This window comes from Bos grunniens, chromosome 10 (assembly GCF_055505025.1).
Source record: "Bos grunniens cultivar Pamir isolate PY7600 chromosome 10, Bosgru_T2T1.0, whole genome shotgun sequence".
NCBI lineage: Eukaryota > Metazoa > Chordata > Mammalia > Artiodactyla > Bovidae > Bos > Bos grunniens.
In genome coordinates, this window is record NC_141174.1 from 60349131 (window position 1) to 60368722 (window position 19592).

The 19592-nt window shown below is 39.6% G+C and overlaps 2 protein-coding genes across 6 annotated transcripts in view; both read left to right on the top strand.

Moving 5' to 3' along the window:
- The window catches only part of SOS2 (SOS Ras/Rho guanine nucleotide exchange factor 2), a 105936-nt gene extending 97171 nt beyond the window's left edge, over window positions 1-8765 (top strand). For 2 of the 3 annotated variants that reach the window (XR_015134780.1, XM_086321594.1), the window contains 2 exons: window positions 5455-5564; window positions 7049-8765. Coding sequence is in view for 2 of the 3 variants with exons in the window: in XM_086321594.1 (XP_086177720.1) it covers window positions 5455-5564; window positions 7049-7558 (620 nt within the window). In the remaining variant the exon portion in view is untranslated. The remainder of the gene's footprint in view (window positions 1-5454; window positions 5565-7048) is intronic. The other variant, XM_086321595.1, reaches the window with a different exon arrangement.
- A 620-nt stretch (window positions 8766-9385) lies between these two features.
- Window positions 9386-15387, top strand: VCPKMT (valosin containing protein lysine methyltransferase). 3 transcript variants are annotated; one of them, XR_015134785.1, is made up of 6 exons: window positions 9386-9672; window positions 9769-9868; window positions 10051-10123; window positions 10920-11039; window positions 12027-12131; window positions 14276-15387. XR_015134785.1 is itself a non-coding variant. In XM_086321606.1 (6 exons), the coding sequence occupies exons 1-6, from the start codon at window positions 9407-9409 to the stop codon at window positions 14288-14290; spliced, it is 690 nt and encodes a 229-aa protein (XP_086177732.1). In that variant the 5' UTR covers window positions 9386-9406; the 3' UTR covers window positions 14291-15387. The 3 variants fall into 3 exon arrangements, 2 of the variants coding, with proteins under 2 accessions (XP_086177732.1, XP_086177733.1); XM_086321606.1 differs by having other exon boundaries at window positions 9769-9879; XM_086321607.1 differs by lacking the exon at window positions 10051-10123.
- Window positions 15388-19592: the final 4205 nt, after the last annotated feature.

Consider the following 19592-nt stretch of genomic DNA (forward strand, 5'->3'; position numbering starts at 1 on the left):
GCCTTCATTAATACTGAATACCAAAACATTTTTGTGAAGAAGGCACATACATGAAGATCACATTGCTCACCCCACTCACTCTCTTGGTTTTTCTACTTTACTTTTAGCTTCTTAGTCTCTCTGGCTGGTTTCTCTGTATTTTCCCAACCTATTAAAAATGGAAGGTCCTAAGTCTCTGGATCTCTTTTCTTCTCACTCACTTGGTGTCTCATTCAATGTTATATCATCTGTAATATGATAATTCCCCATTTTTTTCCTGTGCCCAGAACTTCTCTCTTGATCTTTAGCCTCGTATAATCAGTGTCCTGTTCGATGTCTCTATTTCAATATCCTGCCCTCTAAAGTCGTTCTCTCCATTGCCACCTCTTCCCAGTTATAATCACATTTGTCTAATTGCTGAGGCTGAAAATATTAAGAGCTATCATTTACCTGTTTCTTTTTCTCATACCCAAAGTGTGATCTATCAACAAGTTTTATTTACTCTCAAAATACATCCAGGATCTAATCATTTCTTGACTTCTTTACTAGTGCTACCCTGGTCCAAGTGACCACAATCACTTACCTGATTGATTATAGTAGCATCCTCACTTCCCACCTTCCGTACTTCAGTTTTCAATACAGCAGATGGGTCCTTTTAGAATGTAGGTTAGACTTAACTCATGACTACTTAAAACCCATGGCCTTCTGCTGGGGTCCAGCCCTGGTGGAGTCATTGAATTCGAAGGGGGTTTTTCTGCAAGGAGCAGGCTCTGTGTATTGTGTATTCTTTAAAAGCTCCTTTGTTTAAAAGAAAATTTTTTTATCTTTTTCAGCCTTAGGCAATGCTCTGGGAGGCTTTGGATGTAAACTGGGGAATTCCTAGGCCCTGGGAGGTGCAAGCGGAGGTGGGGTGGTCGCCTTAAATCAGAAGTTGTTGTATAAATTTTTAAAGGTTTGTGTAGAGGGGGAGGGGGCTCGCCAGGTCGCCCAGCCGCAGTGTCCTGTAAGCCCTCTCATTCCTCGGGAGGTAGAGCACAGTCTCCCTCCTTTTCTTCGTCAATGGCAGAAAATATGATCTGCGCAGAAGGTGGAGACCCACTACCATCCACCGCTATAGCCTCTCCCATAGGCTATCCAACAGCCTCATGACAGGGGTCCAGAACATTTTTAATCATATTTGTATGATAAGTTTTTAGTTGTTTTTTTTACCTTAACCGAAGTATCTAAATTAACAGTACCCTCTTCTGGAAACCAAGGACACTATTCTTGTACAAATGAAAAAAAATGATTGAATGGTAGATTTTTAAACTTTGATTCCTCTCTTAATAACTGCAAAATTACTCCTATAAAGAGCTGTCTTTGTTTGATTCACTGTTACCCATGTCAGAAAGTTAAGTATAGTAAAAGATTTAGTTTTAGTCTTCAGAAACCGGGTTTTCTCTCCAACCCTTTAACACTTCAATACTTCCCACTCCTACTTGCCCTGTCTATCCTACAGGGGGGTCTGCAGCACCCTGAGTGGGGTCCTAGCCGTCCCAAAAACTCAACACAGGGGGAACAGTAGGGCTGATGACCCTACTTGCTGTGAGGGGGGAGGGCTGATGACCCTAACTGCTCTGAGGGGGAACAACAGGGCTGATGACCCAAATTGTTCAGAGTGGGGAGCAGTAGGGCTGATGACCCTAATTGCTCTGAGGGGGAACAACAGGGCTCATGACCCAAATTGTTCCGAGGAGGGGGCAATAGGGCTGATGACCCTAATTGCTTCTAGGGGGGGACCTACCTTTGAAAAGCCTGTCCAGGCGCCACTTACCGGGGTCCAGCCCCGGTGGATCCAGGGAATTCTAAGGGGAGACGGCTTCGGCGATCAGGATACGATAGAATTAAAGATACAAAGGGTGATCAAATAAGGATAGCTCAGTGAGAAAATTCAGTGGAGAAAAGAGGCTGAATAACTTGGTTTACGTGGAAAGCTAATAAAATTCCAAAATAAGGAATTTGAGTCACCTACGTAGACCGCAGGTGTCCTCCCGTTCTCCCGAAGGAGAGGAGACACTAAGGCCTCCCCGGTCAGATCTTAGAAGCCCAGGCAAATTTAGTAGGCTTGACAAGCCTCCATGCTCAAGATGGGAATTCAGCCAGAAGGTAAGAGAAGGAACGACATGGGGAGACCAAGTTTCAGTGAACAAGGCCCGCACTTTATTTTCCAAAGTAGTTTTTATACCTTAAGTTGTGCATAGAGGATAATGAGGAAGGGGTAGAGTCAGCAGTAAGCCAGGCTTTCTTCCTGCAAACTTATCATATGCAAAAGTTTGAATTACATCATCTTCTGGCCAAGAGGCCTGTTAACATTTTATCATCCTTTCTTCAGAAAACTTATTTTTCTCTAAAGGTGATTATTCTAAAGTCAGGCACCACCCTCCAAAAGCATTAGATAAAGTTGCATTCCTATAGGGCAAAGGTGTGGTGGGCTATAACAAGAAAAGAATTAACTCAAGGGTCCAAGGTTACAAACATTAAAGCTACTACTTACATTCCTATACACCAATTATATTAATCAATACACTCCCAGGGACACAGTAGGTAAGGGATATGGAAACTTAGCAGCAAACATTGGCCCAACAAGTGAAAAACCCTTCACCAATACAATTTCTAATCAATCTTTTAACTGCTCAAAGGAATCTGTATTTAGACAGTTTAGAACATATCATGCCTCTCAAGGTTGGGAGGCTGTGAACAATCACATGTGGCCGGAAGATCCTATTCAGGCAGGCTAGAGGACTTCCAAAGGAGTTTGTAGGTTGAAACCCTCTTGTCACACCCAGGAACTTTATTAACTGGAGCTGTAAGTTAACTCTTTTTCAGAGAGAGGTGGTGGGGGACAGCCCCCTGTAAAGTCAGAGGTGTAGGTGAGAGCACAAAGCAGTAAAGTAGGCAGACTCTGGTTTGGGGGGGTAGATGCTCGAGAATTTCCAGGGGGACCCCTGAGGCTCAATCCCACCTTTGCGGTATGCCAAGCCTCCTTCCTCATGACCTTTGCCACGGGCGGAGTTCCTTACGCTGGCTCCCAGCAGCCTTCCATCCTAGAGTAAAAGACACAGTTTCAGTTTCTTCAAAAAGGACCCGTAAGGTCCTGTGAAATTTAACCTCTGATCAGTCAGACTTCATCACCTGCTGTTCACTCCTGTCACCTACTCTACTCTAGCTACTCTGCATCCTGGACATACTCCCACATCAGGACTTCTGTTCTTCCGATTCCCTCTGCTTAGAGTGCTGTTCACCCGTCTGGCCTAATGGCAAGCTCCCTTGCCTCCTTCAACCTTTTTTCTCAGTGTTTCCTGAGGGAGGTCTTCCCTGATCACCCTGTTTGAACTTGTTCCCCATTCCCTATCTAATATTTCTTCTTTTAACTTACAGCTGTTATACTTTTACTTAATCATCATGTATATTCTTTCTTATCAACCTAGAATGTAAGCTTCATAAGGACATGAATTTTTGTTTCTTGTTCACTGCTGTATTGCTAGTACCTAGAAGAGTGTTGGCACTATAGCAGATACCCAATACATATTTGTTGCGTGGATGGAGGCGTGAATGATAAAAAATTGGAAGTAACTTATATAGCTAACTAACATTACAGAAATTGTTTAGTAAATTATCCAACATTCACTAGTGTAGAATAATGAAGTTATTTTAAAAGCTCACAAAACCTGAATAATCTGTGGAGAAGTGCTCTTAATGGAAAATAAAATTGAAGTTGAGACTTCAACACGGGTTTACTAAGTGCTTCCTGTCATAGTGGTTAAGTGGTCTGACGTAGAGTCAGACTCAGTTTCAAAAACTTAAAACCAATGTCTCATCATCATTAAGATATTTTTTGCTTCCATAAGCATGTGTGTTTCTGTATGGAAGAGAAGACTCAACTCAGTCTGCCTTAAACACTAAGGAAGCTTTCTGACTCATTAGCTGAAAATCTGGAGGACGGTTGCTCTAAGGCTGGTTGATTCGGTGTTTCAGTGATATTATCAAAGACCAGGTTTCTTTTTGACCATTCGTTGTTTTGTCCAGATTATCAGCTTTATCCAAGGCTGTTTTTCCTCAAAGTCGAAAGAGGGGTGGCAGAAGCAATAAATAGGTTATGTGTGTTCTTGCTCAGTCAAGTGAGAAAGAGGTACAAAGAAAGACTGACAGACTGCTTTTCCAAAAGAACAAGAAACTTCGTTTTCAGTATCCTTTTGCATAACTCCTTTCAGATTTCAGTAGTCTGAATTGGGTCCTGTGCCAACAACTAAACCAGTTACTCTGGCTGAGGGAATGATCTAAGCAGGCCCCATCTTTGGAGCTAAGGGGTGAGGTCAGATTTCACTGAAGCACATGGCTGCATGCATAAAAAAGAGGTAGCTACAGATCTGATCTTGTCAAGAAAATGAGTCCTTTGTCCACTTCTTGACTGAAATTGGGGCGCCCTCGGCAGAATTGGCTGACTAAACCATATGGAATGGATTCACCATCACCTGGAGACAAAGACAGGGCAGGGTGTGCTGGGCAAGCAAAAGGAACGTATTGACAGCGGGTAGTGCTCTACCTGTCCTCCTCACACCACCTGCCAACACCACATAGGGATACTGTTTGTTTCTGCTGCTGGCACTCTGAGCCAGCAAGACCCCTGGGGTGACTGCAGAGTGATATGATCAGGACAGCAACTTTTGACATGGAGTAATGAGTGACATCTTTATTTGGATGTCCCATAAGCAGTTCACACAAACTCAGTGTGTTTAAAATTAAACTCATCAGCTTCTTTCCCAAAAAGCTCCTTTAAACCCAATCTCAGTATAATGATAAACAAGACTTATCAGTGCCTTTATACAGGTCCATAATGACAGGTATTATAACCATATGAAAAAGATAAAAAAAATAAACATGAAAATCGTTCTATGTCTGGTTGGCATGTTTAGGGATAATTTTTCCTCTAATACTTTATTATTTTGTAAATTTCCATTAATGTGGTTATGTAATGGGTCCATTATCAATAAGAAATTTGTATAGAGAATGGTTCTGTGATACAACAGTACCCTATCATCTCCTAAATGAAGGTTTTATTACCTATGTAGAAATGTATCCGATAGTAACTTTTTCAAAAATGCATAGTCTCTGTTTATGGATGCTCTTTACAGCTATACAAACAAAAGACTTTTCAGGGAGCAGAATCTCCTTATTAATCTTAATTGGGTACTATATTTTCATTTAGCAGTAGTATCTAGCATGTGGCAGGCACTATCAGTGTGTTACTTGCTATGGATATGAAAATAAATACTGCCCTCAAAAAGCTTACACCTTAATGGAGAGGATAGCTAAACCAACAGTCAGCTACAGTACAGTCTGATGGATGCCATAGGAGAGGTGATCACAGACTGAAATAAAGTTTTGTCTTATGATTGCATTATGAGTTGTGGTTAAACTAATCTTTTTTACCCCCAGAGTCTTTCTTCAGTTCGTGTGGTAGTTTACATAAGCTAAGTGAAGAGCCACTGATTCCTCCTCCACTTCCACCTCGAAAAAAATTTGATCAGGATGCTTCAAATTCCAAGGTAGGGAATTTCCCCAGTGGTCCAGTGGTTAGGATGCTGTTTTTCCATTACAGGAGGCACAAGTTTGATCCCTGGTCAGGGAACTGTAGATCCTACATGCTGTGCCTTTCAGCCAACAAGAGCAACAACAAAAATCCAAGGTAGTCAACAGGACTTGGGTTTGCCTCAACTTATTCAAAGTTGTGAATCTTCAAAACAGTGCTTATTCTTAAAAAGAGTCTGTCAATTATAATTTGGTTACCGTTTATGTTTTTTAAATACTTAGGTTGTTTTATTTAGAATATACCTTAAATAATTGTTTAATCCTCATAATACTTTTTCTTAAAAAAAAAAAGGCTGGGCAGATTCATAGATACTCAGAAGTACATTTTCTTTTGGGTAGAGATGGGAAAAACTGTAGTATTCAAAGCATTCTCCAAACTTTCAGCTGGTGCTTCTCAAACTTCAGGCTGCATCAGATGCATCTGAAAGGTTTGTTAAAACCAGATGGCCAGAATTTCTGATTCAGTTGGTCTGGGGCAGGGCCCAAGAATTTTCATTTATAACAAATCCCTATTAAGGCTTCCCTGGTGGCTCAGACGGTAAAGAATCTGCCTGAAATGCAGGAGACCCGGTTTCAATCCTTGGGTCAGGAAGATCCCTGGAGAAGGGAATGGCTACCTACTCCAGTATACTTGCCTGGAGAATTCCATGGAATGGGGAGCCTGGCAGGCTGCACCCCATGGGGTCACAAAGAGTCAGACTCAACTGAGCAACTAACACTTTCAATAGTGCTGATGCTGCTGATCCTGGGTCAAACTTTGGAGAACCACCACTCTGAAGTTCACTGGGGATAGTAGAAGTAAATGGCCAAAAAGCAGAAGATGGATATTAAGACCTCTTGACATCATGTTCTTTCATGTCTTGTTGTTCATTCACTAAGTCATGTCCGCCTCTTTGAGACCCCATGGACTGCATCACACCAGGCTTCCCTGTCCTTCATTATCTCCCGGAGTTTGCTCAAACTCCTGTCCATTTAGTCGGTGATGCCATCCAACCATCTCATCCTTTGCTGCCCCCTTTTCTTGCCCTCATTCTTTCCTAGCATCATGGTGTTTTCTAGTGAGTCAGCTCTTCTTATCCATCAGGTGGCCAAAGTATTGGAACTTCAGCTTCAGCATTCATGTCTACAAAACTAAATATTCTTTTTACTTACTTGCCCATTATTATAATTAAAATGCATAAATTTATAAACTGTATCTACAAAGCAAGATAATCTGAGGCTTTATAAGATTTCAGTTAAAACATCTCATATATAAAAATATTAAACTGAGCCCTGAGTGAAACTGGGAGTAATTTATTCATAAATCTGATCATTAAACCAGATTAACCTATTTTGTGTCTCTGGATTTAACTTAACACATAAGAATTTTTTAGTCTTTAAAACTTTTTCTTATAGATGTTTCAAGAGAACAGAGGTATAATTTAATTTTTTTGTTTTTGAGGGAACTATGAAATCTGATGATGACCCCCCTGCTATTCCACCAAGACAACCTCCTCCTCCAAAGGTAAAACCCAGAGTTCCTGCTCCCGCTGGTCCATTTGACGGGCCTCTGCACAGTCCACCTCCACCGCCGCCAAGAGACCCTCTTCCTGATACCCCTCCACCGGTTCCACTTCGGCCTCCAGAACACTTTATAAACTGTCCGTTTACCCTTCAGCCACCTCCACTGGGACATCTTCACAGAGATCCAGACTGGTTCAGAGACGTTAGTACGTGTCCAAATTCTCCGAACACTCCTCCTAGCACACCCTCTCCAAGGGTACCTCGTCGATGCTATGTGCTCAGTTCTAGTCAAAATAATCTTGCTCATCCTCAAGCTCCCCCTGTTCCACCAAGGCAGAATTCAAGCCCTCATCTACCAAAACTGCCACCAAAGACTTACAAACGGGAGCTTTCACACCCCCCAGTGTATAGACTGCCTTTGTTAGAAAATGCAGAAACTCCTCAATGACCCTAGCCATATGTAGTCATTGACACTGGAATGATATTTGTAAAGTTTCTTTTTTTTTTTTAATTTATTCAAAAAAGGCATAGTATTTTAGTACTTTTAAAAAAATAATGCTCTTACAAAAATGCTACTGATCAAATAAGCTTTTCAGAATTGGAAAAATAAAAATACAGAAGTCATTTACCATTATCCTCAGGTGATCAGTAGCATTGCCTTGTCTTGGATCCTCAGTGCTGCCAAAAGGCCAGTATAAGGAATTTATATTTGCACTGTAGACTCTGCTAAAATATGGTTTAAAGTGAAATTGATTGCACTGAAAGGGGATAGTGCATTTGTGGAATTTTTCAAATTTGAGTAACAGATGACTATTTAAGGCAGTGAATTTACACACATATAGGGGGTGTGTGGTGATACTGATTTTTAAGCTTCTTTGACCATCTTTGTTTTTACATCTAGTTTTTACCGAAAATTGTGAATAACACCCACTATTCTTAAACTCTTCAATGCCATGTCTTAAATGCCAGAATTTGCTGCTGAAGACAAAAGTGAAAAATAGAATGAAAATAATAGAATGCACTGTGTTTATTATGTTGTCAAAATGTAAAGACTACCTAACTCAGTCATAGAGGGAAAAAGGGCATATATCTTGTACAGATGTGCCTTTTTGTTTTTGCGGACTATGGTGTCTTTAGCTAACGAGTTGCCTATTGTTTTGGAAAACAAAGTTAATATGCCATATATGTACAGTTTTGTTTATATTGTATATTTAAAAATAATGCTAATAACCTATATAAATTTATGTGACTCAAGGCCTATAATACAATCTGCTACTTTACTAATTCATAAATCCGGAGGATAATTTTCTTATGGCATAGGAACCAACTGCATTGCCTTCAAAACCAAGTAACTTTCTCTATAAATCTCGTGTTAACTAAAATTTTTTAAAGTATTTTTTTAGATTGGTAATATTTAAACCAGCAGTTAAAGCTTTATTAAACTTTTTAATCAGAGAAGTGATTAAAACTTTTATTTGCCATTTGTACTCCTCTGTTCAAAGTGATGAAAAAGCGTGTTTTGCTCTTAGTGCTAGCAGCAGTTGTAAAGTAGCCAAAAGCCACATTGTTTATTTACTGGTCTGTGGCCTTTTACTGTGCTTTGTATCAGAGTTCCTAACAAGATTAATAAATCACCCCAGTCTTAATTTTTAAAAGACTTTTAAAATGTGTTTTCATTATAAGGAACAAGGGGGTAAGACTGTCGAATTCTGTACAAGTAATACATATACACACATTATTTTCAGTTATTTTGTGCAGTTTAAATTCCATAATCCCAAAGAATTTAAGTGATGTAAACTTTAGAGGGAAGAGGGGAAACTGTCTTCACCGTTAAACGCGATCACAAGCTTCCTGCAACCGTTTTATGCATTTGAGATGAAAATTTAGGAGCCTATTAGGAACTCGAGATAAGCAGACTATAGCCACCCTCGGTAGTATCTTGGAAGCTGCCTTGATTTAAAGCCAGTAATTTAAAAAAAAAAAAAAACTTAATCAGTCTCCAGCCAGGTAAAAACGCTCAGGTTGGCGTTGTCTGGAAAAGTGATTTAAACTGCCCGTTCGTTAAGCCACACTTGTAATTTAGGGGAGAATGAGACGGTTTCGCGCGTAGGGGTGCCTTGGCCCACCGTTGGGCAGCGCTGGAAGAACGCTGCCTTCCGGGTTTTGTGGCTTCGCGCACGCGCCGTAGCCCCAACTCCGCCACCGGGACGCGCCGGGGCCCTGGCAAGGCGGGGCCTGGAATAGTGCGCGTGAATGTGACGTCGCTGCGTGCGACGCCTCTTGTTGCCGGGCAGCGATGGCGGCTTCTTTGGAGTCCTCTGGGGAGGATCCACTGCGGAACTTTGTGCGAGTTTTGGAGAAGCGAGATGGCACGGTGTTACGACTGCAGCAGTATGGCTCCGGCGGCGTGGGTTGTGTTGTTTGGGACGCTGCCATTGTCCTTTCTAAATACCTGGAAACGCCCGGATTTTCCGGCGATGGGGCCCACGCGCTGAGCCGGCGGTCGGTGCTAGAGCTGGGCTCAGGCACCGGGGCTGTGGGGCTCATGGCCGCTACTCTCGGGTAAGACCTGGCGGGAGGGTACGCCGCTTTGTTCGGGAACCCCGATTACTGGCTTCCCACTCTTTCGCCTACACGTAAATCAACGTTATTTTATAGGGCAGATGTTATAGTCACCGATCTTGAGGAATTGCAAGACTTGCTGAAGATGAATATTAATATGAACAAGCATCTTGTCACTGGTTCTGTTCAAGCCAAGGTACTGAAATGGTTTGTATGGCCTTTCAGCTTGTTTTAAGATAACAATTTGTAGTTTGCTTTAAATCGCGTTTCACTGAAAGCATGATTAATACGAGTGGAGATTTCTGGGTCTTTTTATAAAACAAGACTATTTTAAATTAGTAAAGCAACAGTTTAAAATATGTGGTTGACGTTTTTAAGGGGGGAAGAATTAGAAGACTTTCCTTCTCCGCCAGACTATATACTGATGGCTGACTGCATATACTACGAAGAGGTGAGTATTTCATGAGTGGAGTCTCTTCCTTTAGAAGACTTAAACTGTATTTCGAGGATTCTGGAGCACGCATTACTTAGCATTTTAACATCTCTGAATGCAGGATATATGTTCCATAGTTGATGAACAAAGAGAAAGGTCACCAGGAACTACGTATATGTACTCATGATTAACATAGAGGTCCCTGAACCTTATTGAGAAAAGTGTTACGTGCATTTTAGGAGGCCTCCGTAAAATTTTTAAAGGATTTTTTATTCTGAATCTCCTGTAAAAGGTTAAGATTTCTTTTTTTTTTTTTAAGTTAGCTGTAAGTTGCATCCTAAAGGATTCATTGTTTGGGGGCAAGATTTATTATATTTATAGAATTTTTTTTCTTTTAGAATATCAGTTTGTATAGTGTAAGCATCAATCATTTTTTTACAATAATGAACATTGAACCAACTTATATTCAAGTTAAAGTTGGACCTACTTTCATAAGTAAATTGTTGATTGTTTAAATATTGTTAGAGTAAGCTTTAAGAATGCTGTCAATTCCATTTTTACCCATGGGTACTCCAAAATGCAATCACTTGAATCCATTCTTGGAAGCTGAAATTAATACAATGGTTGATTAGTTAAGAGTTTACCAATCATTAGTTACAGAGTTGTTAACTGTGTTTACTGGGTTGGATTGATTCAAAGATGTGTGAATTGTAAGGGAGTTATAATTATCTCCTCTGCCTCCCCTACCCCCTTTTATAGTAAACAAATGTGTTTTTAAAAGTCATTAACAAAAATCATATTCCTTTTTGAACAGTCTTTGGAGCCACTGTTGAAAACCCTAAAAGATCTCAGTGGGTCTGAGACTTGTATTATATGTTGTTATGAACAGCGAACAATGGGAAAAAATCCAGAAATCGAGAAAAAATATTTTGAGGTGAGTACTCTATTAGATCTGCATTTGTAGGGATTACCCTTCAGAGAGGCTATGTGTGACTTTGTGTTTCAGTATATTGTGGTAATTTTGAGTAGGGAAAACATTCTGCTTGTATGAACCCAAGGAGAGAATTCTTTAGAGCACACCATTCTAACAACTGCTGCCAGCCTCCCCCGCCCCAGTACCCCCGTTCTGATCCTTTATTTTTCTTTTTTGATTTGTTGATCTAGTATGTGTAAAGCCATGTAAAATAATAATGTGACACCCTTGTCTTTTCTGAGAAAGTTTTCAGTGTTTATCAGACAAGTTGCTGGCTTTTAGGAACATATTAATGATGTATATATTTTTTGGAGAATACATCATAGAAACATGATATGTGATATGTTGAAACATGATATGTTTTCATTTCAGTATTTTCCACTGTATTTTTATGGTAGCTTTGGCCAATGTATCCTACCTATTTTGAAGTTGTTCTTTTTCTTTTTTTTTCCCTTTTGCAAGAATTAATGACCCACAGGAAGCTGCAGAAGTAGTACTTAGAATCCCATTTGTCTTTCCCCCATCTTCCTCCAGTGGTCACCCAAATGCTTCTTATGGGTAAAGATCCATCATATGACAAGTGGTTCCTCTTAAGGAAACATCTTTATGGCTCTTCAGTTTTATCTTCTGAAAGGGTTACTTTGGGTAAAGTGACTCTTCATGACTCTGCCTCAGATATATGGTGAAATGGTTTTTTACTTTTATGTTTTTCTTGACTGTGAAGAACTTTAATGAACTTCTGAAATAGTGTATACTTGAAAATTTGATATCATTAATCAGTTTTCAGTTGAGTTAAAACATATCAAATGCATATATATCAAGTGCTTAGCTCAACTTTTCATATACCCCTCCCAGTCAGTATTCCAAAGGTAACCACCATTCTGATTTCTGTCAGCAACGGATAGTTCATATTATTGAATTTGAATTGCATCTTTTTTAAATTTATAGCTCCTTCAACTAGACTTTGACTTTGAAAAAATTCCTTTGGAAAAACATGATGAAGAATATCGAAGTGAAGATATTCACATTTTATACATCAGAAAGAAAAAATCGGTAAATACATGTTTGCCTTATCATCCTCTGAAGTGATTTCACTAGCTGGACACTGTCTCTGAGCTTGAGTATGATGTAGATATTAATTTTCATGTGGGGAAATGGCTATAATGATTAACAGAACCAGGGCACTAATGCTCAGTGTTAAGATTGCCTAACTTATCGGGCCTCCGGTGTTTTCTCTAAAAGGCAGACTTTTTTTGTAAAGGTCATTTCTAGCTGTAAATTATATAGCTTTATAATTGGGCATTACCTCAGACAAGTAACTTAGCTATTTATAAATTTCTGTTATCTCTTAGAGGTTTTCAAATGCCAGTTCTGACCTTTGTGAACTCTCTCCAACCATTCAAGTTTTTTTTTTTTAACTAGTCCAACTATAACATAGTTATATGTTTTTATTTTTTGGTCTGTCCAATAAAGAAAAATGCACTCAATTAAATAGAATCTTTATGTTCCCCTTTTAGATTGCTTCCTTTACCCATTATAATAAGTACATTTTATGCAGTGTCTCGTATTTGAATGTGTAGAAGGGAAGAATTGTGTCCCATCTACCTTTGTACCCCAGCACCTTGTGTGTATGTGACTGGTATAAGGCAAGAACAAGATCACTTTTATGAATTGAGGGTGCTAAACGTGATTTAGTTCCATTTGTTTCTTTTATCTTTCCTTTGGATTTGTGGTGAAGTTTTTTGATTTATGTGCATTCTAGCCAAAAGCAGATAATCTGCATTTTTTGGAATCAGGAGTAGGTGTTGGAACTACAAAGAAAGAAGAGCAGTGGGATTAGTAATTCAGGTCAACTATTATGTGGCATGGTTCTAGAGATAAAACAATGAATTAAAAATGTTTTATGCCTTAAAGGATCCAGTTTTAGCCAAAGCTGTTGTATAGTTTTAAAAGTAGGGTTTTTTGTTTTTGTTTTTTTTGAGGCTTAAAAATTTTGTATTTCCTAAATATAAAGGCTTTTTTTGGGGGGTGGGCAGAGAGTCATTTGTTTTTTTAACTTGATATAATTTATATACAATAAAGTTTACACTTAAGCCATTTTTAGTATATTTACCTAATTGGACAACCATCACCACGTTTTAATTTTAAACATTTTCATTACCCCCAAAAGGAACCCCATACCTTTTAGCAGTTACACCTTTTTCCTGCCTTCCCCAACCCCTAGCAACCACCAGTCTGTATCTCTGTGGATTTGCCCATTCTGAACATTCCATACAGATGGAATCACATGATGTGTGCTTCTTCTGTCTGGCTTCTTTCATTCAGTAGTGTTTTCTAGGGTGCATCAGCACTTCACTTCTTTTACACTTGAATACTAGTCCTTTGTATGGATATGCCACACCTTACCTGCGTTCATCAGTTGATGAGCATTTCCGTTGTTTCCACTTTGGGCTCTAATGAATGATCCTGTTGTGAATATTCATGTGAAACTATTGTGTGGCGTGTTTCATCTCTTGAGGGTGTGTATACCCATCGTGGAATTGCTAGGGCACACAGGAACTCTTTGTTTAGCTTTTTGAGGACTTGCCAAACTATTCCAAAGCTGCTATACTATTTTCCTTTCTCACCAGCACTGTCTGCATTTTCCAGTTTCTCCATATCCTCCTTAACATTTATTGTTGTTAATCTTTTTTATTGTAGTCATCTCAGTAGGTATGAAGTGGTAATCACTTTGTGGTTTTTATTTCCCTAATGACTAATGATGTTGAGTATCTTTTTTTGTGTACTTATTGGCCTTTTTACATATTTGTAGAAACCCTTTGCCTGTTTTAAAATTGAGTTGTCTTCATTGTTGAGTTGTAAACATTCTTCATATATCCTGGACACCAGACTCATACGAGATTTATGACTTCCAAATATTTTCTTCCCATTCTGTGGGTTGTCCTTTTCTTTTCTTAATAGTATGTCCTTTGAAACACAGAGGTTTTTAATTTTGATGATGTCTAGTATATCTGTTCTTTCTTTGGTTGCTTGTACTTGAGGCATTAACAAAGACCATCTCTAAGCATTATATATAGCTATTCATTTGAATTGCATTTAGCTGTCAGCAAGCATAATACCTAGTATTAAATACCCAGTAAATATTTAATATATAATAAGAAATCAGTCTTTTAAGGTTTCATTTTTTTTTCTTATAGAAATTCCCATCATGAAATCTTTAGTCATCTTACCCAAGCCTCTACCAACGTGGGTAAGCTAATAACGTGAATGAAGCATGTGAATACAGCATGGGAAGATTGTGTTCACAGATTTTTTCAGCATGTCTTTAGGGATCCGATCTATAGACAACCACCACCGGCTGCCTGCAATATGAAAAATGACTTAACTGACTGCCTACCTGCCAATGGGCCTGAAATCCAACTTAGTTTACTTTTAGCTCCACATCAAGTTCTGCTTAAAAGAAACATTGTGTCAGTCACTCCTCCAATAAAAATAGGTACTGAGGTTAGCCTAAAGTCTGCCAAAAATAATGAAGTAGCATGGTTGGCTTGGCATGTTTTCAGGAAAATAGAGGTAAGTTGACCCAGTTTCTAAAGAGAGGTATCAGTTACTCTTTAATAATGTTTAAATTCAAATCAGTAAATTTTAATTTGTCATCAAGATAAGTTTAAGAGAGGGTTTTAACATTTAAAAATGGGCTTTATTTTAAGTATCTTCCACTTCATTGTTTTTCAGACAACTTTAATATTTGTGTTCTTTTACTTGGGGGAAAAAAAATGAAAAGACTGTTTTGTGACCAAAGTTCTGTGCTTTTCCTTTACCGTACTGATTATAGTATAATTTACCCTGTGAATTACATAATAAATTATACTGTGGTTGGTTAGTAAAGAAGAAAGAAGTCAGAGTGCAAGGGAGGGAAAGATCCTGGTAAACATTTTTTATTTGAGGATGGAGTGAGAATGAAAGGCCCAGCCTCAGGCTCGTGCGTTTATGTGTCTTGTGCACTCTTCCTCCTGTGTAGCTTCCAGGAAAATGTGGCTAAATTCACTGGTGATCACTTGTTTATATGAAACAGGAAGCTATTTAAAATACTACAAGTGTACTTCTGTGTACATTTACCAAATGATTTTTTTTCTGTGTGGTCTCTGTTTTATGTTATGATAATCATCTGTTCGCAGACTGATCTGTCAGGACTTCCCAGTCACACTGGTTCCAAAGCGTAATAGTAACCAGATGGAATGCTGGTACTTAACAGGCATTGGTGCTAGGTGGCACATTTTATGTGTTAAAATAAACATTGTTTTTGAGATCCTGTGACTTTGAGAATGTTTCAGAAATAGCTTTAGAGAAAATAAATGTTTAAAGCAGGTGACTGCTTTCCAGAAAGAGCAAAAGCAGCCCTAGAGAAATTAAAGATTAACATCAAGAGAAAATTTTTTTCCTTCAGGCTTTCTTCAGTCTTTAACTTTTGTTCTGCTGTTTGTTTTTTTCCCCAAACTGCTCTTGCTGCTGCTGCTGCTGCTAAGTCATTTCAGTCATGTCCGACTCTGTGCGACCCTATAGACAGCAGCCCACCAGGCTCCCCCGTCCCTGAGATTCTCCAGGCAAGAACACTGGAGTGGGGTGCCATTTCCTTCTCCAGTGCACGAAAGTGAAAAGTCAAAGTGAAGTCTCTCAGTCGTGTCCGACTCTTAGTGACCCCATGGACTGCAGCCTACCAGGCTCCTCCATCCATGGGATTTTCCAGGCAAGAGTACTGGAGTGGGGTGCCACTGCCTTCTCTGAAACTGCTCTTAGCATTTCATTAATCAGCTTACGAAGCAGCTAGTGTAAAGCAGCTAGTGTAACCTAAGTGTATGGTATTTTTCTAGTTACAGATAATACCAGGTGTTTTATTAGTGAAGTCTTAGAACAAATGATCACTTTCTGGCTTGTTTCGTAACAATATAAAACTTGTAGAAATGAGTTTATTAACAATGACCAGCCCTAGTAGTCCACTCCAATTCCTCAGGTCCCTTTCACCCTCCTCCCCTTAAGACTGTACTTCTAAAATACAGTAGCTGTGGATGTTCAGCTGAAGTCCTCCTTAACATTCCTGTAATGAAAGCCCAGTTCCTTTACTTCCGACAGGGGACCTTACACCAAAACTTCCTGGAGGGGTTGGGATGAGATCAGCCTCTTGGCAGCTTTGTCAGAATCACCCCTTTACTTCTTTCATGTCCTATTTCCACTCCCTTTCTTTCTTATCACCTTAATAAGTCAAGGAAATGGCAGTCCACTCCAGTGTTCTTACCTAGAAAATCCCATGGACAGAGGAGCCTGGCGGGTTACAGTCCATGGGGTCACAAGAGTCAGACAGGACTTAAAGACTAAACCACCATCATACATTCATTACCATCTGTTTATGAGGAACTGATATAAGGTACTGACTACAGGATTAACTACTTTGTAACAGAAAGTGAAGTGAGATTGTTTTTCTTATTCTGGAATAAGGCCAAAGCAGAGTTTAAAAGGTACCAATCACCATGTTCAAGATCAGAGAACCATAGTGAGTAGTAAACACTGCCGGGCTTCCTGAGGGTTGCCAGGTCATGTAGCAAGCTCTCTCACTAACTACCTTCTACACACAGCTGGGGAGACCTGGGAGAGGCCTTCTTTTGGAGGAAGTGCAATGTTGAGGAAAGGGATTTAGTCCTTTGAGCTCTCATGAGAGAGGGAACAGAGCATATCTGTACTCAGAAGCCACAGGAGGGAGACCTGGGGAGGAATTCAAGATCCAGGATGCCTCCAAGAAGGGTTGACTAGCATTTTCCCACCTGGTTGGATTTGTCTTTATCCTGCAGATGAATATATCTGTTTAATTCCAGAGCATGGAAATTTTGGAGAGGTGGTGTGGAGACTGTCAGAGAGGCGTTAAAGATGGATCTCAGGCAGTTGAGAGTTGACACATGAGTTGAAGGCATTAGGACTTCTGCAGCAACATGGGGTGGTTAAAAGGCAGGTGCAGCAGACGAGTGAGGTGTGATGCCATTATCTGGGAGTTAGAATATAGACAACGCTCAAATCTCAAGGGACTTCCAGGGCCAAGAGGAACTGCTCAGGAATTAGCCCAAGTGGGGCTTGCCACTGTGCACAATGAAACCTATAAGCCACTTACTGCAGTGCAGCTATAGCCAGTTAGAGAGCCACACACCCCACCCAGCCACCCAGTAAGGCAGTGCTTCTCAGACAAGCTGTACTTGGAAGATTAAAAGCAAACAAAAACTGTGTTTAGTCTCCATCCCAGTCCAATTAAACCAGAGTTTAATTTGTTAAAGTGCTCTGGATGGTTTTAATGTTTAGCCTAGATTGAGAATTACTGCAATGAAGAAGCCTCTTCTAGCAGCTACTTCCCAAGAAGAGATCAAAGGAAAGAGATACATGAAAACAAACCATGATTAGATCTATATAAAGGGAGGAAAGAGTTTTGAATCTGATGTGGAATCTTCTATGAAATAGGATGTTTTAAAATAAACCGGGCTGAGTTTTAGGAACTAAATATGTGAAAATTTAGAAAGTTTGGCTAGGAAGGTAAAGGTGATACTCCTCAAGAATAAAGGGGAGGGACTTCCCTGAAGGTCCAGTGGTTCAGACTCCACTTCCACTGCAGGGGAGCTTAAGATCTCACATGCAGCACAGGGTAGCCACCCCGAAAAAAGGAGGGGGGAGGATTCAAGAGCTAGGAAAAGAAAATTATTACAGGTGTAGCCTCCAATGACTTATTTCCTCTCTGTATAGACTATAACTTTCAAGGTCTTTAAGGTTACATAGTTTTAAATCTTAATCTGCTGCAATTCATAACCTAGGGTCCATGGGTCATGTTTGGTGAATTTGGAAGTAAAGTTTGGTTATTAAGAAGTATTAACAATCCACAATGATTTTTAGTGGGGCTTTTTACACAGTGTGGCTAGTTTCCTTGTTAAATGATGTCAATTCAGAGTACAGACAACTGTGTTTATTTAAAGAAAAGTGTGAAAGTGTTGGTCGCTCAGTTGTGTCTGACTCTTTGTGACCGCATGGACTGTAGCCCCCAGGCTCCTCATCCATGGGATTCTCTAGGCAAGAATACTGGAGTGGGTTGCCATTTCCTCCTCCAGGGGATCTTCCCGACCCCAGGATCAAACCCAGGTCTCCTGCACTGCAGGCAAATTCTTTACTGAGCCACCAGGGAAGCCCCCAAAGAAAAGTGTGGGGGACTTCCCTGGTGGTCCCAGTGGTTAAGACTCTGAGCTTCCAATGGAGGGGGCATGGGTTCAATCCCTGGTTAGGGAACTAAGATCCCACATGCTGCATGTCCAATAAATAAATAAAATATTAAAAAAAATAGTGTGGATCATAGAAATATGACTGTTGTTCCTAAGGTTCCCTGTAGATGGCGTTGCTTAACTTGGTCTTTAAACAGTTTATAGACAGGAAGTTGTTAAAATGTTTTAAATGGATTCACACTTGCATTTTGAAAGTGAAGTACAGTTAGATTTTAAAGAATAAAACCTACCTGTTATGAGTTGCTTTCAGAATATAATGTGGTTGTCTTAGTTCGTTTGGGTTGGTATCACAAAATATCGTAGCCTAGGTAACTTACAAACGACAGAAATTTATTTCTCACAGTTCTGGGAGGCTGGGCAGTCCAAGATCAAGATGTCCATAGGCAGCCGTCCTCACAGGGCGGAAGGGACAAGGCACTCCCTGGGATCTCTTTTACTGGGCACAAATCCCATTTATAGAGAGCTTCACCCTCATGACCTGCTCACCTCCCAAATGCCCCACCTCCAAATACCATCACACTGGAGGAATAGATTTCAGTATATGAATGGGTGGGGAGGGGCGTGGTGTAAGCATCCAGACCATAACAGTAGTGTAGGGGAAATAGGGTTTTTTTCCCTTGTAAATCTGTATTTATTTTGTTTATTGCACTTTGATATGCCTTTTGAAATTTTGAATGTTGTTCATATAGCTACATAAATTGCAATTCATAAATCATTTCTCTACTGTTGGTATTTTCTATGAGAGACAGATATTTCAAAGGCTAAATTAGTTCAAGTTCTAAAAATGAAATTCACCTTGAAAGTACTTTTTATATAATGCATGATTTTATATCTGAGGTGCTTGAAGCTTCTAATTAATTTTAATTAGTTTTCAAGCCAGTATTCCTTCTTCACTAGAGTAATAAGTAGCTTTTACATCAAAAGACTGAAGCTCTGTCTTTGGTTGTATCACAGTTCTGTAAGCTTAGGCTGCCTGTTTGACTTTCAGTTTTAATTTTTCCTCAAGGAACATTAGGATTTGAAAGAGTTTTTGATTCAGTGATAATAAACATTTAAAAATATAATATTCAGTTTTCATAACATAAAGATCTTTAAGCCATATTTGAATTAGAAAAAGTTTGTGGCAACAAAATTTTACTGAAAATTAAGTAATGGGAAACTTAAGTTTTCACTTTAAATGATTTGGGGTAGGAAAACAAATTCTGAAATC

What these genes read in the sequence shown, in the direction of transcription:
- VCPKMT (XM_086321606.1), top strand. Translation starts at nt 9,407, where the DNA reads ATGGCGGCTTCTTTGGAGTCCTCTGGGGAGGATCCACTGCGGAACTTT. An exon ending in ACTGCATATACTACGAAGAG is followed by an intron (nt 10,124 to 10,919) that starts GTGAGTATTTCA and finishes CTTTTTGAACAG; the next exon opens with TCTTTGGAGCCACTGTTGAA. An exon ending in TCGAGAAAAAATATTTTGAG is followed by an intron (nt 11,040 to 12,026) that starts GTGAGTACTCTA and finishes TTAAATTTATAG; the next exon opens with CTCCTTCAACTAGACTTTGA.